Source organism: Coptis chinensis, chromosome 5, assembly GCF_015680905.1.
Source record: "Coptis chinensis isolate HL-2020 chromosome 5, ASM1568090v1, whole genome shotgun sequence".
Classification (NCBI taxonomy): Eukaryota; Viridiplantae; Streptophyta; class Magnoliopsida; order Ranunculales; family Ranunculaceae; genus Coptis; species Coptis chinensis.
In genome coordinates this window covers 98,168,681-98,194,455 of record NC_141460.1, presented here as the reverse complement: position 1 = coordinate 98,194,455, position 25,775 = coordinate 98,168,681, and the positions used below count along the sequence as shown (strand labels likewise).

General features: G+C 37.7%; 2 protein-coding genes and 1 pseudogene across 3 annotated transcripts; all 3 read right to left on the bottom strand.

Moving 5' to 3' along the window:
• Nucleotides 1–1,047: 1,047 nt before the first annotated feature.
• On the bottom strand, nt 1,048–2,490 carry LOC147500782 (uncharacterized). The gene is made up of 2 exons (XM_086563681.1): nt 2,053–2,490; nt 1,048–1,428 (listed from the first exon to the last, which is right to left on the bottom strand). The coding sequence occupies exons 1-2, from the start codon at nt 2,473–2,475 to the stop codon at nt 1,048–1,050; spliced, it is 804 nt and encodes a 267-aa protein (XP_086419807.1). The 5' UTR covers nt 2,476–2,490.
• A 3,901-nt stretch (nt 2,491–6,391) lies between these two features.
• Nucleotides 6,392–19,139, bottom strand: LOC147500781 (violaxanthin de-epoxidase, chloroplastic-like; annotated as a pseudogene).
• Nucleotides 19,140–23,789: 4,650 nt separating this feature from the next.
• On the bottom strand, nt 23,790–25,569 carry LOC147500780 (replication protein A 70 kDa DNA-binding subunit D-like). Of its 2 annotated transcripts, none has more exons than XM_086559428.1 (8): nt 25,439–25,569; nt 25,202–25,365; nt 24,992–25,112; nt 24,707–24,889; nt 24,447–24,539; nt 24,248–24,337; nt 24,076–24,165; nt 23,790–23,973 (listed from the first exon to the last, which is right to left on the bottom strand). In XM_086559428.1, the coding sequence occupies exons 1-8, from the start codon at nt 25,508–25,510 to the stop codon at nt 23,968–23,970; spliced, it is 819 nt and encodes a 272-aa protein (XP_086415554.1). In that variant the 5' UTR covers nt 25,511–25,569; the 3' UTR covers nt 23,790–23,967. The 2 variants fall into 2 exon arrangements, with proteins under 2 accessions (XP_086415554.1, XP_086415556.1); XM_086559430.1 differs by having other exon boundaries at nt 24,248–24,334.
• Nucleotides 25,570–25,775: the final 206 nt, after the last annotated feature.

Genomic DNA, 25,775 nt, shown 5'->3' with positions numbered 1-25,775 from the left:
GTCTGGAATTTTAGAAGGAGGGGGAGTTTCTAAGTGGAGAAACAATATAATGGTTTGGTGAGATTCAATCGTGTTGTCGTTTTTTATATTCCTTCTACCATTAGGATCGAATCAATTTTGTTCTGGCCTTATTTTCTATTTCAATTGTTCGCCATTCTTAACCCCAAAAAAACAACAAACCCCCGACTTTGCCAAAAAAAAACAGTGGTGTTTTCAGTGTCAACTTTTCTTCACGGTTTTTTTCCGATAGTCTATTTCCGGGTGAAATTCAATCCGTATTCTACCAATGGATTCTAGAGATATCACTCCTTTTATTGACTGATCCATAAACATGTGCTAGTCGTCAATCGTGAATAACCAAGGAGTTATTAACACTTGAAACAATATTAACATATTCTCAGCTAAGATTCTCTCATAAACAACTTTGATAATCTTACAACTTGTCTAGAAAAAGAACAAAAGAATATAAAGCATAAGCAGTAGGAAGGTGGAATCATAAACAACGTACTTTCGAAATTCCACGTTGGTTCAATCATTAATTGGCTTCAAACTGTAGTCACTCATCATCTTAATCCAAAGAATCAACTTCTATGTCTGAAGGTGCAAGCTAGTGTGTAATCTAGAGAAACAAATGCAAGAAGAAATTAAAATGATATTAAGATTAAAAAGAAATGCATTCACTTACACAAAAATTGGAATTTAACACACGGAATTGCTAGGCTTAATCAATGATTTATTGTCAACACTATACTTAATAGTTAATATTCGGTTCAGAAGGGTGCTAAAGTGAAAACAAAGGTGCTGAAGTTACATTTCCCCCACCTCTTGACCCTGTATGACTGCCCTCAGAACCTGCTAGTGTGCGACACTTCTTAATCAGAAAATGGATTTGTGCTTCAAGTGATGACTGTAGTTTTTTCCTGAGACCACCTTCAGATTTACTTAATGGGCGGGCCGAGATAACATAACAACAGAGCTCGACCCTTTTATTTGCAAACTGGACCTAGGTAAGCCGACTATATTAGACGATTGGTTCATTGATATAGTTTATGCAGAATCCTCTATGTTGGAGCCAGAGTTTGGAGTCTCCGAAAAGTTGTCAATAAAACAAAAGAACAGTGTGCTTTGCCCTGGAAACAATGATGAATGGGAACCCGAAACCGACATCAGTGAAATAGCTGAAGAATGGCGACTTGTGACACCATTACCACTAAGTCTACCAGGAGACGGATTCTTAAAGGAGGTTGGTACAACAGATGGTTGTGTCAAGGGTGAAGAAGACGACGACTTGGAGATCTGTGATGGTTTAATTTGGGCTTGGACAAATGGAACCATAGCATTCTTTGCATCCTGTAGAAATCGAAACTTTTTTAATACTTGCGTGTCAAAGTGACTCCCCCCCTGAAGAAATATGATTACATGGCAAACCTGCAATGAAACTATGTATTTTTAGATTAAATATAAGCATTGTGTCAGGGGAAAAAAAACACCTACAAGTCTCAAAAGACGTAAATTATCCAAACTAAGAATCCATAAATATACCTATTTCTTAGTGCACATGATGACCTTAGCTATTAATCCTTCCTTTTAGAATTCCAATATTGACACCACTAATGAATCTCATCTCAGAAAATATTTACTCCAAAATTTTGAAGTAATTAGCAAGGGCTCATTGTCTACTCTATAGAATATAAATAATCAAGTATGAATCGTCCAGACTCCAAAGTGCCTATAAACCCTCATACTTCAACTATAAACTTTGCATAACTTCGTCTAGGCATCTATCTATCTCATCATACACCACAAAAAACCATATATAAGTAGTAACAAACAACGACCTCTAATTGCGAAGGGTTCAACTGTTTTACTCATACTCTCACTCTCTCGATCCTAGTCGTACTCACTCTCTCAATCATCATATTAATTGTACAGTATATTTTTCCAAGCCTACTTATTTCAATGTATTGCATCAAAACCAAATTGACAAACATCTCCAATTATATTCCATGTATAAAAAACTAAAGAACATAATTAAATAAATAAATAACTTACAGAGAACATAAGCATCATGCCTTGTAAATCCCCAAACTCATATTCATCCACAACTAAATCCAACTTCTCCTCCTCCTCATCCATACACAAATTCCACGTAGGCACAAATAGTAAAAAGACTAATCCTTTTTCTTCTTCATAAAAATAACTAATTTTCCTAAACTTAAACCAATCCTTCACCCTATCTCCTTCCTCAATACTAAACCTTTTATCTAATTCCCCTGACCCAAATACATTATCATCAAGGACTCTGTTCGTTAATTGAGTTACTTCTTCTTCGTTTTTTCCTATAAAGCCTATAACTACTACACCTTTTGAAAAATGAGGTGGTGTAGATGAAGATGGAAGTGTTGTTATTGATGGAGAAGAAGGAGGGCCTGTTAGAACTCGAAGAGAAGGCGGAGGAGTGTTTAGGGAGTCCATTGAAGAAGATGATAAAGATTAAAAGAGAGTATGGAAAGGGGTTTTGTTTTTTTTATCTATTTTGGGTTACGAACAATTGAAATTGGTAAAAAAGGGCGTATAATTCCTTTTTTTATGCCGGATTATTATAAAATCTGATGTGTCAGCCTCAGAGAAAAAAAAGGGGCTGACGTGGGTCACTGGGAGTATTCTCAACTACTCAGTATTCATGGTCTTTGATGAGGAGGGAAGAGTTGGGGCTCTTCATTGAATCACTCAAAAAGGCTTCAAGAGATCATGTCAAGGTGGATCTAAGTGCAAAGGTGCTAACTCTTAGCACATATATGTCATGCCTTATGGTGTTTGGGAAGAAGCGTATACACAATGAGCAGAAGGGTTTCCATATATGCTGTTGTTCAAGAAGGGATGCAATTGGCTGCAGTGTTCAATATAGCTGATTATATTCCTTATGTAGGGGCACTTGATCTTCAAGGTTTGGCTAAACGAATGAAGGTAGTGAGTAAAGTCTTTGATGACATGTTTGAGCAGATCATTGATGAGCATGTTAACGCTGGTGATAAGGGTCAGCATCGAGACTTCGTTGATGTTATGTTGTCGTCCTTCATGGAATCCAAAGATAATGAGTTTTAGATTGAACGATCCAATATCAAAGCAATCAACTTGGTAAATAATCGATTATAAACGAATGAATGCTGAAACAAAAATGAATCTTACTTTCTTGAATGATTAGTTTTCTTACAAGTATTTATACACAGTTAGTTACTGAACATAAAACTAATTTACAGCTGTCCATCTTTCATTTGATCACTTGTAACTGTCTTGACTGTTGACTCGTCATGTCTCCTGCTGTTGACTAACTAATTGATGTTCAATCTTTAACATGTATAATAGCCCCCTTCAAGCTGAAGGGAGAAGGTTGAATTGCAAGCTTGGATAATAAAAGTTGAAATCTCTGGACTGACAAGCCTTTAGTGAATATATCTGCAATTTGATCTTTGGTGCAGAGATATTGTACATCCAGTAACTTACTTGTGACTAGTTCCCGAATGTAATGATATTCTATCTCCACATGTTTGGTCCTGGCATGAAACACAGGGTTATTAGCGAGCGAGATAGCACTTATATTATCACATAACACCAGAGGACATTTAGGTAGTGGAACATGTAGATCTTTGAGCAGAACGCACAACCAATACAATTCTGCGGCAGTGTGTGCAAGAGCCCTATATTCAGCTTCAGTTGAAGATCTGGCTACTGTATGTTGTTTCTTGGATGACCAGGAAATAGGATTAGACCCTAAGAAAAATACAAAATCCACTTATTGATCTTCTATTCATAGGGCACCCAGCCCAATCAGCATCACAATAAGCTGAAACTAACAAAGATCCTTTGCTAAACCAAATTCCATGAGTGATACTGCCCTTCAGATATCTTAGTATTCTTTTAACTGCAGCTAAATGAGGAGCTCTTGGTTTGTGCATGAACTGACATACCATGTTAACTGCAAATGAGATGTCAGGCCTAGTCCATGTAAGATATTGTATGGTACCTACAATGGACCTATAAGCTGTAGGATCTTCAAGTAACTCTCCAGAATGAGCATCCAGTTTGCATGAAGTGGAAATTGGAGTAGTGTAAGGTTTGGCATCTACCATGTTGGCTTTGGTGAGTAAATCAAAAGTATACTTGGACTGACACAAAAAGATACTTTCTGAATTTCGATGAGCTTCTAGTCCCAAGAAGTAATGTAAAGAACCTAAATCCTTCATAGCAAACCTTGAACTGAGTTGTTGAATGATCTTTGTACATTGTGCTGTGGAACTTCCAGTTATAAGAATGTCATCTACATACACCAATACATAAGTGATGCAGGATACTTCCTTCTTTATGAATAGAGAATGATCAGCAGAAGAAGTAACAAAGCCAAAAGATAATAAAGCTTGATATAACTCCTCATACCATGCACGAGGTGCTTGCTTTAATCTATAGATAGACTTCAGTAATTTGCAAACATATGTAGGCTTATGTGGATCAACAAACCCCTGTGGTTGTGACATATACACTATCTCTTTGAGATGTCCATGTAAAAATGCATTTGACACATCAAGTTGTTTGATTTCCCAGTTAAAGTAAACTGCAAGAGATAGAATGATTTTGATTGTTGCAGGTTTTGCAACAGGGCTAAAGGTTTCATGATAATCCAATCCACTTAATTGATGATAACCTTTTGCCACCAACCTTGCCTTGTATTTATCTAGAGATCCATTTGCGTTCTGTTTCAACTTAAATAACCACTTGTGCTCTACAATATTGAATTCTGCAGAATATGGCACAAGTTGCCATGTACCATTTTTGATTAAAGCATTGAACTCACTGGCCATAGCTTGTCTCCAATTAGGATCTTTAACAGCCTGAGTGTACCATGTTGGTGTAGGAGGAATGGAGATGAGAGAAGTCTGTAGAGCTTGTGGAAGAGGATGCTTTGAAGATATGAGAGATTTGAGTTTGAAAATCCCATTTTTAGATCTTGTTGTCATAGAATGACTAGAATCAGAACCAATAATGTCAGAACTAGAAATTGCATTGGATGTATGAGGTGATTGTTTGTTGAGGTCTTCAGAGATGTTTTGAGATGAATCAGAGATGTCATGAACAGTTTTATCAAAGGTGCTAATGGTACAAAATTCAGATGAAATAAATGATTGAAGAGATGTAGTGTATGTAGAAGAAGTTTTGAAAGGAAATTCAACTTCATTGAAAACAACATGTCTGGAGACATATATTCTACCTGTAACATCATCTAGACACTTGTAACCCTTGTGTTGTAAGCTATACCCTATGAAGATGCAAGGTTTCGACCGGAGTTCAAGTTTATTGGAATTCTATGGTCGCAGCCATGGGTAACACCTACAACCAAAGGCTTTGAGAGTGTGATAATTTGGTGATGTGTTGTATAGTTTTTCCCAAGGAGAGACATACTATAATGAAGTGGAAGGTAGTTTGTTTATTAGGTAGATTGATGTAGCAAAGGTTTCTGTCCAATACTTGGAAGGTAAATGTGATTGAGCAATAAGAGCTCTGATACCATAAACGAATGAATGCTAAAACAAAAATGAATCTTACTTTCTTGAATGATTAGTTTTCTTACAAGTATTTATACACAGTTAGTTACTGAACATAAAACTAATTTACAGCTGTCCATCTTTCATTTGATAACTTGTAACTGTCTTGACTGTTGACTCGTCATGTCTCCTGCTGTTGACTGACTAATTGATGTACAATCTTTAACATGTCTAATAGATTATTCATATTTACATATCTAATAATAATGCTTAAAAGTAACGAATAACCTTCTTGAGAGAAATATGGTCACAGACATGCTTAGCCATTGGCTCAGCTCATTTTGTGTGACTCAGTTTCTTTAAAAAAGAGGGAAGATGAGTTTCTCTCGTTAAGTGCTGGGTTTCATTTTTATCTCGCCTTTTATTTCAAATCTCAATTTCAAACATCTTAAATTTCGATTTCACTATAATATCGGATTTTCAGTTGATATTTCTAAAATTAGTGAGTCGAAATATTATGTGGATGTCACCTCAAAGTTGAAACTAATGCCGGATGGGCAAATTAGATTTGGGGAAATTTTTAATGACCCACGTCAGCACGCCATCCAATTAATTTGACCGTTTGACTAAATTGAAATATTTTGAAAGTACAATATTTATTTGAATAAAAAAAAAAGTACGTTGTCTGTTTTGAAACCAACTGCAAAGTTTGATGTATTTTTTGGTCATTTTCTCAGCCAAAAGAATGACTGCACCATCCAGCATTCTTGCACAGGCATGATGGGTGGTAGGGAACATAATATCATATTCCAACTCTAAATTCTTTACAAAGAGTCGAACTCAATAAGCGTAAATCAATTTTCCGTTTGTAAAACATTAAGGCTTCCCTCATCTAACGCAGGGCGTGCGGCTACCACGAGCTTCCTCAAAGGAAGTGCCCATCCAAAGAGTTTCTCAACTTCACTTGCCTCCATTTTCAGCTCACTCAAAAATCTCCATCTCTTCCTTGCTCAACTCGTCCACAAAATACTGTTCATCCCAGTACAAGCTTTTGAATCCATCCGCAAGCCTTTGGAGCAAAGACTCTTGGTCTTCTCTACTTTTTTCAACCTCCTCTTCTACCTCCCTTATTATTGTCTTCTCTCCTTCTTCCACTGTCTTTTCCAGTCTCTCTATGAGTGGAGGTTCAGGGTCCACAAGTATTATCTGTTTTAATGAACGTGTTAAAATCACGCCCGACACTCTTTTCTTTGCTCTTTTCTAATTCGGGCACTATGCTATATGGTACGGTCTTGCTTCTCGTGTACAGGACAAAACCGCCATATCCATCCCATGCACCATTCCTACCCCGATAGTAAACAAATATGTAATCTTCTGGTTTGTTTTTGTTTCAACCCCCACCTACGTGGCAAACGTCCATTAGTAGGGTCTCTATTTTATTCATTTAATCGACAGGGCTAAAGCCCAATTTGCAATACCATGGATGTACATGCCCATTAACTCATGTGTCTAAGGCTGAACCTTAGCCACATGGCTTGCCACTAATGTACATTGATTTATGTCCAGATTCATTTATTATCAAAGAGATAACTATCAGTTGAGAGTTATAGTCTATCACAATTACTCAAGCTACAAGATTACTTGAGCTACAAGGACTCTCTACTCTACCTCTATAAATACCACATTATTTTTCATAAGGAACTACGTGGAAACTTGATCCCTGGAGAATAGATCTTGGGTACGTAGGCAGCCATTATTTGGTTCAGTTTCATCTCCCCCAACATCAAATTCCTCTGTTTCTTAGCGCGTTACCATTGCTCTCGTTGTGTTGAAGCAGTTTACTGCCGAAACATAATTGGCGCCGTCTGTGGGGAAGTTAGAATTCATTATCACGTGAAACAATCAAGATGGTAAGCACAAGAAGCAGACCAAATAGTCGAGATATTCCTCCTGCTAATAGGACTCGCAACCTTCGAAATTCAAATCGGCCAATGCAAGAACCGTTGAACAATCAAGTTGCTCCTAGTGGTAGGATCAATTCTCAACATCCAACTATAGCAGCCCAACGGCCACCGCCTCTGCCACCTCCACCGCAAAAGGCAGTACAAGTGCCGCCACCACCCCTAACAGTCTTGCAACAAGAAAACCGACAAGTCAGTAATCCTCCATGCGGTCCGCCGTCTGTCCATGTCGATCCTTCAGTTGACATGGATATGGACGTGGACATTACTCTCACACCAACTAACGGAAAAGGTGATAGTAACAGCCAATTCACCCCTAATACGGTTGAGCGTGAGTTACGACGAGTCAAAAATTTAAATAGGAACTTGAGAAGGAAGCTGGCAAAGAGGCAAAGGCCGGTGGACGATGCTGCAAATTCAACAACATCAAGGCGACCACGAAGGGATGCAGGCCATTCCAGTGTATGGGACCGTCTTGAAGATCCACTCCATAGTCCTCAACAACGTGTTATTTCTCAAACATAATCAACCAGTGCATGCTCTAAGAGTAATGACCCTATTACCCGTACTTATGGGGAGAATCGGATTGGCAGGGATAACTACTACCCTAGACATGTCCGATCTCAAAGGGAAGATTTACCTGTGAGAAGCAATTTTAGGGAAGACTGCCATTCGAGATATGTCCGACATGACTGGGAAGGCGAGCATCCCAGACAAGAGCAACAAAATATGGAGAAGTGGTATAATTATACCGACCACCTGGCCAAGGGTGACAACCGGCCTAGACAGGCTGGTTACAGGGATAGACAAAAACAATCACTGGTCGGAGCTGATGGTGCGTACCGCCAAAGATCTCTAACTCCAATAAGAGATAATGGAAGGTATCCTTCTCCACATGGGCATGACCGGGGGCGTCCAGTTGTTCGAGCCAATACTTTAACTCTAACAGAACAACAGTTGAAAGACTTGATTGCAAAAGAACTTAATTATAGAGAGTCAAGGGATGTAAGAATGAAAAACTTGACAAATCAATGATGGCGCTTGATAAGTTTTTTCGCCGATATTCGGGAAGCTTACCACCATCCCGACTTCAAACAACCCGATTTTGAACTTTATGATGAGTCGGAAGGAGATCTTGGCTTGCATGTTCTATCGTTCAAAAATAAATTGGTGTTATGGGGTGGAGATGATCCGCTCATATGTAAGCTCTTTCCATCAACTCTAAAGGGAGAAGCATTACGCTGGTTTAGTGAGTTGCCTTCAAGATCAATTCACCAATTCAATGAACTAGAAAATCAGTTTGTTAATTGTTTCCTCCACAATTGCAAAACGCCAAAAGATGTCGACTCACTTCTGAACATCAAGCAACAACGTGACGAAAAGTTACGTACTTTTGTTACTAGGTTCAAAGGGCAAAGCCAGATGTTCGAAGTTTTCGACGGGATGCTTCTTTTCGCCTTTAAAGAAGCATTATATTATGAAAGAGACAGAAGTTTGAATTTCATTGTAAGGGATATTTACCACTTTCTAATTAAAGATGTCCCTAAAATGCGGTACGATCTGTATGTTAGGGCTGAACAACACATCCGTATCGAGGAGAACCTATCGGGGAAAGCAGCAAGAGACAAAGATATTCGGAGTAAAGATTTTTCTGACAGCAAGAATTCTAAGCCGAAGCAAGGACAGTCAGATCAACAACATAACGATGGAAAAAATGACAATCAGAAGCAAGTCAATTTCAATCGTGATGGAAAGACTCTACCTGAGCTAAAACTGACCCCGCTCAATGGCAAGTACTCTGTTATATATGAGAAGTTGAAAAGTGGAAATCTTCTTTCCCCCCCTTATCCACTTTCAGAAGATACCAAAGGTACAAGGGACAAATCCTTGCGGTGTAAATTTTATAATGACTATGGCCATGAGACAGAACTTTGTCGCTCTCTCCGGGGTCGGATTCAGAAATTAGTAGAGAAAGGACTTTTAAATGAATATCTTACTAAAAACTCTCAACAGGCAGTTGTTGCAACTTATGAGCATGTCATTAATGTTTCTCATTCTCATGTTAAGTCTCTTTCCAAAAGTTAGAGTAAGAATCAAAAGCGTTTGAAAGTTAGTTATGTTGGTGAGTTTAACCGTATCAACAAAGTCGATTTTGTCAAAGGAATCCAGACCGAAACTTCTGAAGAAGAGCCCCTCCGATTCACTAATGATGATCTCCTTGGTGTATATCACCCTCACTATGACGCAGTCATAACTTCTGTGTCTATAGGTGCTTCTCATGTTCAACGGGTAATGATCGACACAGGGGCCACTTCCAGCGTCATTTTCAGTGGATGTTATTCTCAGATGCAACTTCGCGAGGGTATGATCATCGCCGAAGACAATCCTATCATCGGTTTTGACGGGACAACATCTTCAGCGGTTGGAAGAATTACCTTACCAATCAAATTAATGAACAAAGAAGTTGAGCTCGATTTCTTATTGATGGACTGTCACTCCTACTATAATGCAATTTTGGGCAGAGATCGGATACATTCCATGGGGGCTGTAGTCTCAACATTTTATCAGTGTGTCAAGTTCCCATTCTCTGGGCATATTTGCAAGGTTTGTAGTGACCAGGTATCTGCCCAAGTTACAGTTGCCAAGCGGTGTGCCCTCCAACAATAATATTGAGGCTCATGTGCAAGGGCCGCCTACAGTGGATCGACTTTTGGAAGTGCAAGTAGGAGATTCAGCAGAAGAAACCACTTTTATTTCCGCTGAACTTTCGAGGGTAGAACAAAAGAGTTGGTTTCCTTTACAAATGAAATAAGCATATTTTCGCTTTGGAAAATTGAGGAAATGCGGGGAATAGACCCTTCATTTACTGTCATAAACTTGACATTGATCCAAGTTTCAGGCGGTTAAAACAAAAACCAAGAAGAATGGCACCGATCGGAAGCTCAAAGTTAAAGAGGAGATTGATAAGCTACTTGCGGTTAACTTTATCCGACGAAGTTACTTACCCAAAATGGCTTGCTAATGTCGCCGCATAGAGCGTTAAAAAGAACGGACAAATCAGAATTTGTATTGACTTTACAAACCTTAACGAAGCTTGTCCGATTCATCCGTATCCATTGCCACAATTTCCTAACTAGTAGATGCCACTTCGATTCCAACGCCTATCTTTCATGGATGCTTCTTCGTGGTACTACCGGATCTCTTTGAATGTGGATGACCAAGAGTTCACGCCTTCATTACCGACCAAGGCATTTTCTGCTATTAATCTTGTTATGCCTTTTGGTCTGAAAAATGCCGGTGCAACCTATCAAAAGCTTGTCAATACAATTTTTTCCGATCTGCTGGGGATAATAATGGAGGCTTATATCGATGATATAGTCGTTAAATCGAAGCTTACTGGTGATCATCTTTCCGATCTTCAACTTGTTTTTGATAGGCTTAACAAGTATAACATGAGACTCAATCCCGCCAAATGTTCTTTTGGCCTCTTTTCTGGAAAATTTCTGGGATACCTCATGACTCGTAGAGGTATTGAGGCTAATCCTGATCAGATACGTGTCGTTATTGATATGCCATTACCAAAAAATAAGAAGAAAATTCAACGGCTTACTGGTCGGCTTGCCGCTTTTCATAGATTTATTTCTAAATATTTCGATTGTTGTCATCCCTTCTTCCAGACTTTAATGGGGGCGGCAACTTGGAACGTTGATTGTGAGATGGCATTGCAACAACTGAAGAAATACTTGGTCAGTCCTCCCCTTCGACGGGTCAACCTATTGGCATATACCTAGCAACTACAACTCGAGCTGTTAGTGCTGTTCTTTTTGTTGATGATGGTAGACCCGTCTTTTTTATCAGTAAGACGTTAACCGGAGCTGAGTCTCGTTATTCAAAGATGGAAAAAATTGCACTTGCATTGGTTCATGCCGCTCGTCGATTAAAACCATACTTCCAAGGGAGGTTGGTCAGAGTTTATATTGAGTATCCCTTACGTAAGATCTTTCGTAATGCACATGAATCAAGTAGATTAGCCGAATGGGAAAGTTATCTTAGTGTATATAGCATTGTCTTTGAAAGTCGTACTGCTGAAAAAGGACATGCTCTAGCTTCTTTGATAGCTGATTTTCCGATTGATGATTCTCCTATTGACGATTTCTTGCACCAGGAAGAATCTATGGAAGACATTCTGCCACCAATAAGCTGGGGCTTAACGAAGACCAACTTGCAAACGCAATTCCTAATCCCATTGACCTATGGATTGTTTACTCAGATGGCTCCCATAATAAATCTGGGTCTGGAATTGGATGCGTTTTTGTTAAACTCGGCGGAGAGAAGATTGAGAAATCTGTGCGACTTGGCTTCGCCGCTTCAAATAACGAAGCCGAATATAAGGCTGCCATTTGTGCCTTGAGAACAGCTTTGAAACTGCGGGTGCGAAAGCTCCAGTTATACACGGATTCTCACCTTGTGGCCAATCAGTTTGGCGGGTCTTTTGAAGCAAGAGATGACCGTATGGCAGCCTATCTTGGTTTGATACATAGCCTTGCTCAACAATTTGATAGCATCTCTATCACTCAAAGACCCCGAAATGACATACGTCATGCTGATTCATTGACTTATCTCTCCGCCGCCATTAGAAGCGAAGAGTCAAGACACATCACTGTGGAGTTCCAGAAAGAGCCAAACATTGACTTTACCGAAAAAGAATTGCATAACTTGTATGTACATGAAAGCAATTACTTGTTTTGCTTTGTACGCTAACAACGCAAAATCGACCACGATAATCGCACCAATCATGACTCGAAGCGGAAAAGGGAGATGGAAAATTCACAACATGACCATACTTTAGATATTCCATTAGAATCTATAGATCCATTTGTTTCCTCCCGATGGCTCCACAAAGCGAGATAGTGAGTTGGTACATGAAGCAGATGATAGTCCTGAAGTTCCCGATATGATACTATCAGAGCCAGTGATGATCTCCGATAAGCAAGATTGGTGTCTTCCTTATATTCACTACTTGCAAGTTTCTTCACTTCTGCCAGAACCAAAACTCGCTGAAAGAATCAAACGAGATGCGTGGAAGTTTTTGGTGATATCTGTTACTGACGGAAGTTTGCAATTATATCGCAAAGGCTCAGACTTAAACCCTATGTTGCGATGCCTCTCAAAATAGGAAGGACTTCAAGTATTGGAAGATATTCACTCTGGCTTATGCGGAAGCCACTCCAAGGGACGAAGTTTAGCTCATAAGGCTATGACATAGGGCTATTGGTGTCCAGAGATGCAAAAAGATGCAAAACACCTATCTGAGAGGTGTGAGCCATGCCAAAAGCACGACAATATGAGTAAACTCCCTGTTACTGAGTTGCATCATATCCCATGCTTAGCCCATGGCCATTTGCCAAATGGGGCTTAGACATTATTGGCCCTTTACCTAAAGCTCCAGGGAGTATACGATTCCTTCCTGTGGCAACCGATTACTTTACCAAATGGGTAGAAGCAAAGCCTTTGGTCCAAATCCATGCTTCCAACATCAAAATGTTTTTATGGAGAAATATTGTTTGTCGTTTTGGCATCCCTGTGGCACTTGTATCAGATAATGGTAAACAATTTGATGCTAAAGAAATTCGTCAGTTCTGTGCTAATTTGAAGATACGGCATAACTTTTCCGCACCTTATCATCCATGAAGCCAATGGGGGGGCGAAGCCACCAATAAGGTGATTTTGGCCAACCTAAAGAGGCGTTTGACTGGCGCCAAAGGAAATTGGGTCAAGGAGTTACCAGCTGTCTTGTTGGTTTATAGGACAACGCCAAAATATTCAACTGCATTATCACCTTTTAACCTTGCATATGGTGCTGAAGCAGTCTTACCTACAAAACTGATTTCCAGTACATCTCAGTCAGTTGTTGTTGAAACAAGTTCTAATGACACTACTTTGGCTCAGTCAAAAGCTCTTATTGATGAGGTTCGCTCTGAGGGACTACAACAGCTTATTAAGTATCAAGCTGACATGAAACGAAATTACGACAAGAGGATCCGTCCTAAGTCTTTTGCTCATGAGGACTGGGTTCTCTGTAGAAACCCAAAGCTAATAGAATCAGGAAAGTTTGGAGAAAATTGGCAAGGACCCTACATCATAGATCGTCCCAAAGATCTAAGGGGTCATATTATTCCTCCGTACTATTTCGGAAGAATGATAGAGAAGCCATGGAATGCTTACCACACCGCCAAGTTTTTACCGTTAGGAAATTGTTTGCATTTTTTCATTACTCCATCAATAACAAATCTATCCATCTATGTAGTTCGTTCTATTTTATCCATCAATAAAGGCATTCAAATTCCATTCTCATATGTTTGGTTGTCATTTTACATTACTCTATTCTTCTGTACTCTTCCTTTCAACAATGTCATTCATTAACGTTAATTCCAGAGAGGTCATCCATATTATGCCTTTTTCGGTCCAAGTAAGTCGCATTCATGCCTACTTGAAGGAAATCCGAGTCGATAAGATGGTTATTCTTGCTCGGAACAATTATTGCAATACTCCCAAATTACAATATCCGTGCAAATTCCACTACTAAGGCAACGACGTTGTTTTGGTCCCAGTACAAGGGTGACACCCTTGCACCTGTGACAACTCCAACAGTTGTCGGGCCTTGCCTCACGTTTGGTACAACTATTTTGACACCTGAATAACTATGTTCATTGAGGACGATCATGTCCCCTTTGCCTCTCAATAACTTTAAACAGTGGTTTTATATTGGGAGGTTTTTTCTCTCTACATGGGGACGTCTCATTCTTTTACATTCATAAATCAACAACACTAAGTTTTATGCAGGTATGTTATCTGACATCACAATGATATTCAATAGCCAACACATACTTTATTTTAATTTTCATAAATTTTTTTTTTAGCTCTATTGTATTATATACTCACAATCACATGATCATAGGTTTGGGAAAATCCAATGCTTCCTTACCAACTTTTCGCATATACAACTCGTACAAATCTTTGTAATTCATCTTCTCACATTCTAGTTCATCTCCCATTTCTGTTAAAGTCTCTGTCAATTGTCTTACGGACGATTCACTATGTGCCATTTGCACGTGATCTTGGCCGAGCCGCTCGTTTAAATCTGTCATTCGCTTGTTATTTTTCTCTACCTCTTTTTGCGCACATTTAAGTTCCTGATCTGTGGTCGCCACGAGTGACTTCAATTCTATCACATCTGCTTTTAAGTGATTGTGTTCTTCCATTATCTCATAGGCTTTCCCAAATTCTTCGTACGATCTCTGCTCTGCTTCTTCTGTCCGCTCGGTTAAGTCTTTGTTTTCGTCTTCTAACTTTCTGTTGGTTCCGCTTAACGCTTTGTTTGCTTCTTCCAATTTTCGGTTGAGTATCTTGACTTTCTTTATTTCTTCTACGGCATTGACTTCATTCGGAACGATACTTTTCTTCGCGACTTTTTCGTGAATTTCTTTCGCCCGTACTACTACCGTTTTAACCTGCGGTGAAAAATATATGATTTCATCAATCTTTCAGACTTAATCACAAGTTTACAATAACTGATAAAAAATACTATCATACCTGATTCATACTATCGAAAATTATTGACACTGCTCTGTTATATTCTCCGATGTTCTCTGTATTCTGGTCACATTTCCGATATTTTTCAAGCCCCTCCATTGGCGTGGTCCCTGGTGATACCTTCGCTTCGTCTTCCAGACTTGACCATCTTTGCTTCATCTACCAATTTCATCGGCTTAGTGTTGGACACAAATTTCTTTACCATCCTAACGCAATAGTAAAATTCAACGGTCAACTTACTGTTAACCGATTCCGTGGTTTTCCTCTGTGAGTAGTATTACCCCTGACAGTACTTGCCAGTGGTCATTGGATTATTTGCTCTTGCATTTTGCTTTGCCGTTTGTTTTCTTTCACCGACTTTGTGTTCTTCGTTGCACTATCTTTTGCAAGTATCACTGTTTCGTTCTTTTCCCAGCTATTCTTTTCCTGTATATACCAAACCAAAGCGAGATATTACATCTCCCCACACTTTTACATATCTATGTTTTCTACGGTACATACCTTTTCCTCTTTGTGTTGAGAATGCATTATATTTCGTCTGGGCTATTTTGTGCATTGTAGTCTCGTCCCTCGAGGCATCATACATTGTGACGTTGGTTGTCTCTCTTTGTCTCCGTTCGCCCATTTTCTTGTGGAACATCTTCTTTTGTACAATTCGTTATTTGTGTTTGGCAAGCTCAGCACTAATTCTCGCTTTGTTAATTCCGTTCCATCTTCTTTTTCACTATCGCTATCACTGCCAAATATTGCATTTATGATACTCTTACTCTTCTTCGCCATTTCACTATGTGTCTCCCTGGACCAATCGGGTCCCGAACCTTCTGTTAAATTTATTTTGTAAATGGTGCGCTCTCGTAAAGATTAACCAGAACGATATTGGCAGTTGTCCCGGTGCAATTTGCCACCACTCCAATAATTGCGCAATTTTTTTGCTCAACGGAATTGCACTCCTGCAATTTAATTGTGAGTACGCCATTACTACTTCATCCTTTTCGACTTTCGTTTCAAATTCATACACTTCGTCCATCTCAAATCTTTCGAGTGCTAATATTTTCCGTAGTTCTTTAAGTGACCATCATCGTGGCGTCGTGTGTTCGTTGTATTTGTCACCTTCTTTCCACCTCACCAAATCTATGATCGTCATCAAGTTTTCTTCTTCTCGATTATCTTTCGCCTGTTTAATACGGTCGTTTCTACCTGCAAATAAATAAATAAATAAAAAATCGGGTCAGATAGGTCAAAAACCGGGTTCCTTGATCCAAAAGGGTGCATCGGGCCAAATTAAAGAAAAGCAGGTACGGTGCCCTTCCTTTACTGGCGCTGCACCGTATCGTGTTTATTGATTTCTGTTTTGAATACTGGCGCTTCATCTTTCACAACCACAGAGTCGTGTTTTTGTGGGTGAAGAGCTTCCTCTTCGAGATACTTTCTGTTCCTATAAGATGACGGTGGAGAACAGTTAAGGGAAAGGGAAAACACAATAACACCGTTCATAACTCACCCAAATCTTAATCGGGGTTTTTCTTTTTTTGGTTTTTGACAACTGCTTCCTTCTGAGAGTAATCAGCCTCTGTCGTCACCAAGCTCGCACGCATCTGACTACCAATTTCGTTCGTTTTCTTGGAGAGGCATAGATCAGTTCCTAGTTTGAAAGTGTAATATATTAGACAGGACAGAGAGCGATAGCTACTAGTGTAGTTTATTGCGTTCCCACACGGCAGAACGTACAACACAGCTAAGTCATAATCATTATTGTATATATGTATGTTTGAGATTTCTTTTGCAATTCATGCAAGAGTTAAGGCACTTACTCTAACAAAACAATCATGAGACGCATGCTACGAAGGGCCGCTATAAAAGATCGATCGTCGTTAAATCTTATTTTCACCGCTGCTGCGTACTTGAAGCCTCTCAAGACTTCGACCCAAACCTTGTTTCTCTACTGGGTTGCTGCTATGAAAACAGCAAACTTTGTCTTGTCTGCTAGTACTGTGTTTTACTCTTAGATCTAGTTTGGTCTACGGATACGGTTTTATAATATTTCGTAGATAAGTTTTACGGGGTGGATTCTTATCTAACCTGGATTCTTATCTCGTTCGGGGTGAAATACAGTTTTAGTCGCGCAAGTATTCACTTTCGACTCCAACTCGTATTTTAACTTCTTTTTCTTCATATTCTTATGAAATTGCCCATACTTTAATTTCAACGGTCTAATCCTAGTATCGATATTCCGCTGGCACGCGTCGTCGAAATCAACTTTCGTATTGTTACGTAATGCGTTCGGTACAGTGTTCGGCAATCAATTTCTTTTGAAAAATTTTCTGTGCATTTTTCAGCCATTTTTTAACTACATTGCGTCTCGTATACGTTAGTTTGACATTATTTCGTTTCCGATAATTCACGAATTTTTTCCGATTGTCTATTTTCCTATCGTTTATGTTCACACGACACTTTGTTATACATTCCGCTTACTCTTTTCTTATTCCAAGTTTTTCTTGATTTTTCTTCTCTTCTTTGCCATGTTAACTTTGTTCGCATGACAAAGAGGGGGCGGTGTTTTAACCCCCACCTACGTGGCAAACGTCCATTAGTAGGGGTCTCTATTTTATTCATTTATTCGACAGGGCTAAATCCCAATTTGCAATACCATGGATGTACAGGCCCATTAACTCATGTGTCTAAGGCTGAACCTTAGCCACATGGCTTGCCACTAATGTACATTGATTTATGTCCAGATTCATTTCTTATCAAAGAGATAATTATCAGTTGAGAGTTATAGTCTATCACAATTACTCAAGCTACAAGATTACTTGAGCTACAAGGACTCTCTACTCTACCTCTATAAATACCACATTACTTTTTATAAGGAACTACATGGAAACTTGATCCCTAGAGAATAGATCTTAGGTACGTAGGCAGCCATTATTTGGTTAAGTTTCATCTCCCCCAACATCAAATTCCTCTGTTTCTTAGTGCGTTCTTTACCATTGCTCTCGTTGTGTTGAAGCAGTTTACTGCCGAAACAGTTTTCTATCTTGGATGATAGAATGTACCTGGAAGGTGCCATACAAGAGAGTTAGTATGTTCAGGAGAACTATATGCTTTTGCAAGTTCATCAAGATTATACGAAATGAATGAGGAAGTAGATTGTGTTTGCAGTTGTACAAGTACATACAAATACACAAACATGAAGGAGAATGGTGAGGAAAGAAGGAAAAAACAAACCAATCGTCTTCGTAATGAAGAAATTCATTGTCATGATTGTAGAGAATCCCAGGTTGAGCAGGATCTTGCACAAATCTCTACACAGCAGAACGAGTGAAAAAGCCACCATCTTCTCTAGCAAGTTGCGGGGAATCCTTGAACTTGAACTTGAACTTGAAGTTGAAGTCTTCTCTAGCAAGACTGTGTGCCCAAGTGCGGTCCTATCTTGTGCAGTGCTTGGTGCGACTCTTGAGTCCTATGGACCCTCTCCCCTTAAGTTCAAAATAGTATCAATGTGTTAGGATTGCAAATGTAGAATTGGCTAAAAGAGAACAATCTATCTAGCGCTTATGGTCATAGAAATGATAACCACATGAGTATGAGAATCTTAAGATTACATAGACATACCAAAAAATTGCTTAAAAGTAGAATATTAAATAGAAGAAAGTAGCTAAATTCAACAAAATTGGTTGCAACCATTAATTTTTTCTTGTGTGGACGATGTAGTCAGCTGAACGAACATGGATATTCAAATCACTGCTCAGTCTGAGGATCAAAATGACACAACAAAGAGAGCTAAAATGTTCAACATACTTGACTGCAACCTTTTTGATTATTCACGATCTAAAATCTATAATAAATCGAGTGAGATAGACTCCAGAGCATTTCCTTCCTCTGGAGATCCAAGTCCACACAGCATGCCATCAAGCTTGTAATACGCACAATGCTCTGGTTCCTACTACATTGGGAAAAAAAATATGAAAAATAATGTAGAAATTAATAACGAAAAAGCCAGATTATGCTTACCAACTATAATTTGCCAGCCCTGCATCCAACACGCCATGATTTTAAAATTTAGAATTACTACTGATATACTTTACTGGAAATAACTTACAACCTCAACAACAAGATGGATGAATGGTTATAATAATACACTTGGCTGCCACCTTGAGACAATGTCCTTTTCAGGTCAAGGGATGCTCGCTTGACGTGTGCAACTTTGTTTTCTTCAATAGCGAAAGCCAAGAAAAATTGGCTGGTTTGGAAATTGAGAATGGCTTATTATAGCAAATTACACCCACTTCTACTCCATCGGCATAGAGTGAAAGTTGAATCAGGGTCGACGTGACATCATAAATGGTATATATAAGCAAATATGGATAGTAGGGCTGAACAGAAAATTCAGTTTCATGTGAAGCAGACTTCTTGAAGTTTTTAAGCTCTTAGTGTTTTTAAGTTGATGATGAAGGTGGACTCTGCTGCTTTATAACAAAATTGTATGTAAATCCAGGAACAACCCTGTGTTCTGTTGCAATCCAACTATCGATATCTAGTCGCCATTCTAACATCGTTAATTGCAATTGAATCGATACACGATCAGCATGCCAGTTATAGAGCCATATGTCCGTTTAGACAGGCCGTTATTAATTCAAATTGCATAAACTAACATGCAAATCTCATAATGAACAATGCATAATTTAAAAGTGTTGGAGAATATACGGGATAATCTAAGATCATTGATTTGATCTTATCTATTATATTTGTTTCTATTGTTATCTCTTCCCACTTCAATAAATATATGGCCTCTGTCAATTACTAAGATAAGCCTTTACACAAAACTAGTTGGTATCGGAGCAAACTCCATCTCCTTCCCATCACCGCTACCATCCCCTACCCATATCTTCCTACCACCATCATTCAAAAAAAAAATAAAAAAAAATAAAAAAATGATCAGTTTTGGTTCTTTGGTTTATGGGTTAGTAATTGACTTTCATTCCACCTAATGTGTCAACTAGTTTTTCTATTTAAACTCATTTCATTTTTGTTGAGGCTACTTTGGTGATCAAGTAGCCATTATTATTATTATTATTATTACTAGTAAACGGGCACGTGCGTTGCACGTGCTAGGAATGAAAATTGGGGTAGAAAAATCAAAGGAAAGAATAATGCATAATGTAAAATGTTACATATTACATTTGTCATTACATTTGTCTGAATGGATTATGTAAAATTGTTTATATTCAAAGTACTTCAATAATAAAAAAAAAAAAAAACGAATGAGTACGCTAGTTTTAGTCTTTGTTTGATTCCATTTTTGCTGCTTTGCGATGCTGCGAATAAATATATTTGAAGAGGTATTTAACCGCCTGTAATTTAGTTAGTATGTAATTAGTATTGTATATGGCACAAACAAATTTACCTAAAAAATACGTATTATGTTGATGAAGTTTACCTTTGTGCTGCTAGTTGTGTAATTCTTTTGTGGAGTATTTATAATTGATGGAGCAACATTGTTGGATTTATATGTGTGTACTACCTGTAAGATATAAGAATACTACATCATGTTGTGCAATATAATTTATATTCTAAACTGAAGAATAAAATATCTAACAAAAAATGCAAGAAAAGTAACCTTTTTCTTTTGATTGTATTCAGAATGATCTAGCGAATCCATTTTTTTTTTTTTTTTTTTGTAGTTAATTATTTTGATCGGTTTAAATAAGTAGGTAGCTTGGAGGGTTGATAGCTAAAAAAAGCCATTTTTTGTTTGTCTTATTTAGGAACGTTCACATTTAAGTTGGATATAATATGTGGACTGAATTGAATGTGTAAATAATAGTTTTCGGTTAGATGGCTATGTGGCAAAATTACAATTTAAAAGTTTTTAATATAATGTGGATCCATTTCATGTGTATGGAGATTTAATTATTCAAATGATGGAGGGTTGAATTTTATCAATACATTTGTATGGAGGTGTCAAAAGAAAGAAATTATGGATGCTAGGTGCATTGCTGAATTACATCTGTGTCATCATTCTGTTAGGCGCACATTAATCTGATCAATTGTTACATTGTTTATTGGTCCCTATTCTAAAAATGTTATTAGCAGCACCAAGCTACACATTCAAAATTTTGCCAGGTTTCGGGATTCCACTTGATTAACATAATGAAATGAAATGTTGGTTATATGGTCCCAATTTATGAATCTTTTTCCTTGGCACCAAGCTGCAAATGCCATCCAGCAATATTTTTGCTTCATGATGGATTGGGTTGTCCCATTTTTATATATTGTTCTGGGCTGCGCATGGTAAATAACTAATTATTGAAATATTGCCCAACAATGGCGGAATCATGGATTGCTATGGATGATGAACTTTAGTATGAAGACTTTGCAATTGGGTGATTAGGTTATGTGTCGGCGGAGTTTCGATTGAATTGTGAAGCATGGAATGGAAACTTTAGTAAAAATCATTATAAACAATAATTAGAAAGGCAAACAACAGGCTGTATAGCTTAGTGATAGAGTGTAAGTTACTGCAAAATGTGTTTTTTTTTTAGATTCAAGAACACATGGGTTATGTTTATTATGTAGAAGAGTTTTGTGTCTTTTGGGTTTTAGGAGATTGGGTGTGTAGTAATTTGGGATTCTATAGTTCTGTATGAAAGTTTGTTGTAAATGTTTTTACTGAGTATTTTATGTTATTCCCATAGGAATATGTTGGCATATTTAACTGGTTTGTGTTGCATTTTGTAATTGCCTATATGAGTGAAACATTTATCGTCTCAAAACAATTTCTCGTTTAGAATGTTTAAGATGGCATTATTTATGGGTCAATTCACCTTGAGTTGATGGTCAACTGGGTAGTTCTATGGTATTGCAACTTATTTAGGTAGGACACTTACCTTACCTTATACATAACTGAGATTTTTTGACATCAGGGATCACTGACCTTACCTTACCTTATACAACAACTATTTATGTAAATCCTATGGCATCACTATGACATGGCAGAGAAAATCTAGTAGCCATTAGTAACATCATTGTTGCTTTACAAATTAAATTCCAGCAACAAAATATCTAATAACCATAAGTAATAAAACAATAATAAGTTGAGAACAATATTAATAACGACATGCTCGAAGCCATCTCCATCATTCTGTCCTATAACTGTTAACATGTTCCAATCTTAAACCACTAAAGCAGCAGCAAAATAAGTCGACAACACTACTGAACCAACTGCCACCTACAATACTACAGCATGACAGACCAGTCTACACACAGATACGAACCAGAACACTCACCACATTCCTAGTACCAGCAATCAGGCAGCAGCAGCTGAAGCACTTGGAGTCAGCAGTAACAACAATAGTAGCAGGCAGAAAACAGCACCTACCACGCAGCAGCAGCAGCAGCAACCAACACAGACAGCAGCAGCAGCAGCAGACAACACATACAGCAGCAGGCAGAAGGCAGCACCAAGTACAGCACAGCAATAACACCCAACACTCAACACAATATGAAGGCATGAATGTAACACTTGTATTCCCTCCAACTACTCTATCTGTTTATTAGTGGGGTGTTGTAAAAATATTTTTGCTTATTAGCACAGGACTTCTACAGGGTGTTAACGAAAGGAGCCGACCTATATTCGAGAAGAAAAGAAGAAGGTCAATTAAGAATAGAAAACCCTAGGAGTTTAAAAGACGAAGCTTACTCTTAACAGATGCTTCCCTGTAACCCTTCGGAGTGCTTGGGTAGTGAAGGAGTATTACTTCTTGTTTCCTTGATGACGATTTTAGGTCTTGGACAATTTCTGATTATTAAATCTGAATAAGGAAACATATCGAAGAAGTTGTGAATCAATATGATGTCGACTACCCAAGTATGTCACTTGTTTCTAACATGAGACAACAGTTATCGGCTATCTGTAGGACCAACATATTAAGTTTGTTTTTTGGGTTGTTACATTCTGAAAATATCCAGTATGAAACACATGGGAATTCGACAAAACAGAGCAGAAGCATAAAGCATACCCCTTCAACATGAGGTGCCTCATTCGTTTGCTTGTAGATCCCAGAACTACTAATGTAAAAACAATTGTTTAACGTTGGCACTCAGGCCTGCCTGTTACAAACAAACAGCATTAGAGTATGAGAAGCCAGAACACAGCAGTTTATGCATGACAAATGCACTGTTTTATTTTTCCTTTTAATAATTGCTTAATCAAATGAAACTATGAAACGCATAATCGCAAAAAGACATAAAAGATAAATACAAAAATAGTAACGGTGAATTTGGAGACAGGAAACAAACCTCACAGTATCCAAATGTTTGCCTTTTTATTCAACACAACATCGAATTCCGCCCTGCCAACAACATCCGTTTCTAATATGCTCAGATAGAGTAGCATGAAATGCAAGTAACATTTGCTATGAACTCCGTAATGGTTGCAGTTTTTTTCAGGAAGAATGCCACCTTAATAGCTTTGACAACCTTTTCTTGTAGTGGAAGCAGTTATCTCCCTGCTAGACTATCAGAAATTGGAGCATATGACCCTTAAGTACCTTAGATCTTGATCCCTTAAATCTATAAACCTTTACAGTAAGTCTCCCTTTTCCTTTTGTAATACCAAAGTGATTATATATACGAATGTACTGTAAAACGGAAATTATATAGAGGGAATCTAAGAAATAGCACAATAAATGCAATAAAGTTATGCAGAATATTATAGTTAGTTCTGATACGTATGATAGAGATGGACTTCATGTCTAAAAGCAATAAAGTTACAGAAGATAGCACATTAAGGTTTTTTTTTGAGAAAACAACTAATAATAACAACAAATAAATATAAAATATCTCCATCGCATTATCTACTTTGACACATTTGAGCTTCAATCCTACAAACAAATAAAAAGTATATGTGATTGAAATGAGTCAGAAGAGTCATGTAGAATTGTGGTAAAGGTCAATTTGTTTGAAAATAAGTAATGTTTAAATACCTTGCTTTCTTTTATCTTACGAACTCTTTTAGATGGAGGTCTAATGACTGAAGTCTGGGATGTTTCATTCGAATCTTCAGTCGAAAATTCCTTTGACAAATAAGCATACATAGGATAAGTGAATGTCTAACTATTTATTAAAAAGGGAAACATATAAAATTTAAACACATACCATATAAGCTTTTCTTTTGAAAGTTTTATTAGGTCTTTTTTTCTTATTTGAGGGCTGAGGAATGTCATTGGAACTTGCCAAAAGAATCTGCTGCTAGACAAAAGAGCATATTAAGAATAAAGGGAGGAATAAAGGAATATGCAATTTTTTTTTGTATAGATACTAAGTAATTTGCAGTAGGGTAAAAGTAAATGAATACCTTTTCCTTCATAAGAGTTGAGTTGTTCTGCTGCATGTTGTCAGGTAGTTGGGCTTGGAAGGAATCATTTAAAATCTGTGATGACTCTGTCACCTGAGTGTATATTAAGAGGTAAGCCAATAAATATAAGCCAATGATAAATAGGCATATTATTGGTAGCTAGTGTAATAAAATTGAACGCGTCCAAAGGTTGAAACAATGAAGTATGTATCTAATAGATAAAACACAATCATAAAGAATAAGTTTGTATATCTATTTACCTGTTCAATTTCTTCTTGTATTTGGTGTGAATCAAGATTGTAATCCATCTGAAAAACCTTATTAGCTGTAAAGCCATACTTGCCTTGACTCTGGATGTTGTATTGGTTGTTTTTTATCTCAAACACTATCGAAGTTCCAATAATTTCATCCATTATGGCCTTAACAGTTTGGATACCATCGGCCTACTCCAATAAATGACAATTATTCAGTTACAATGTTGTATTTTGTAAATCATATAGATCGAATGCGAAAATTTTCAGAAGAATGCGTTGTAATGGTTTTACCGATTCGATAAGCCTAGCCAAATCAGAAGCTGGATGTTTTAGTAGCTCTTCTGCTTCATCGCCAAATATAGTTATTAGGGTACTTTCTGTGTCATCTTGAATGCGAGCTTTCAGTTGATACCTAGCATACATTTTTATTAGATCAAAATCATAAAGTCGAGAGAAGTATTAAATGAATATCTTTAAAAAAAAAAGAATATGAATACACACCTAGCATCTGGAGATGGAATAGCATTGTTGCAATTATTGCACCAATAGTGATCACCTTTGGCTATAACTTTTTTCCGGCAGCCGATTTTGGTGCAAGACTTATAGAACGGTGCATAATCATGAACAATATCATTAATAATTGCTTTGCATGTGAAGACTTGTCCCTGTATGGAATATAAGTATTTTGAGCAAAGTAAAATTAAATATGGTCGATAGGCAAATGTAGAGTAAACTTACAACAGAATCTGCATTTAACATTTGAAGAATTTGCGAAAGCGTTTTCCTGTTTCTTAAAGATCTGTCCTTCATATTACGTTCAACTGATGGTGAAGCTTGTAGCACTGAAATATTTCTTTCTTTGAAAGTGGAGCTGTAAAAATATAAAATATAGTTATACTTGATCAATGGCTAGTTAATAAAAGTGTATATTTTATTTTAAATAAGTTTTCGTTTTATTAGACCACGTTACGTAATTCTAACACTACGGAATTTCCAAGTTGACATAGAACCGGGTTGCGCTTTGTTGAATTAAGGAAGTATTGATCTGAAAAAAAGAAAAAATTTAAGAGTAAAA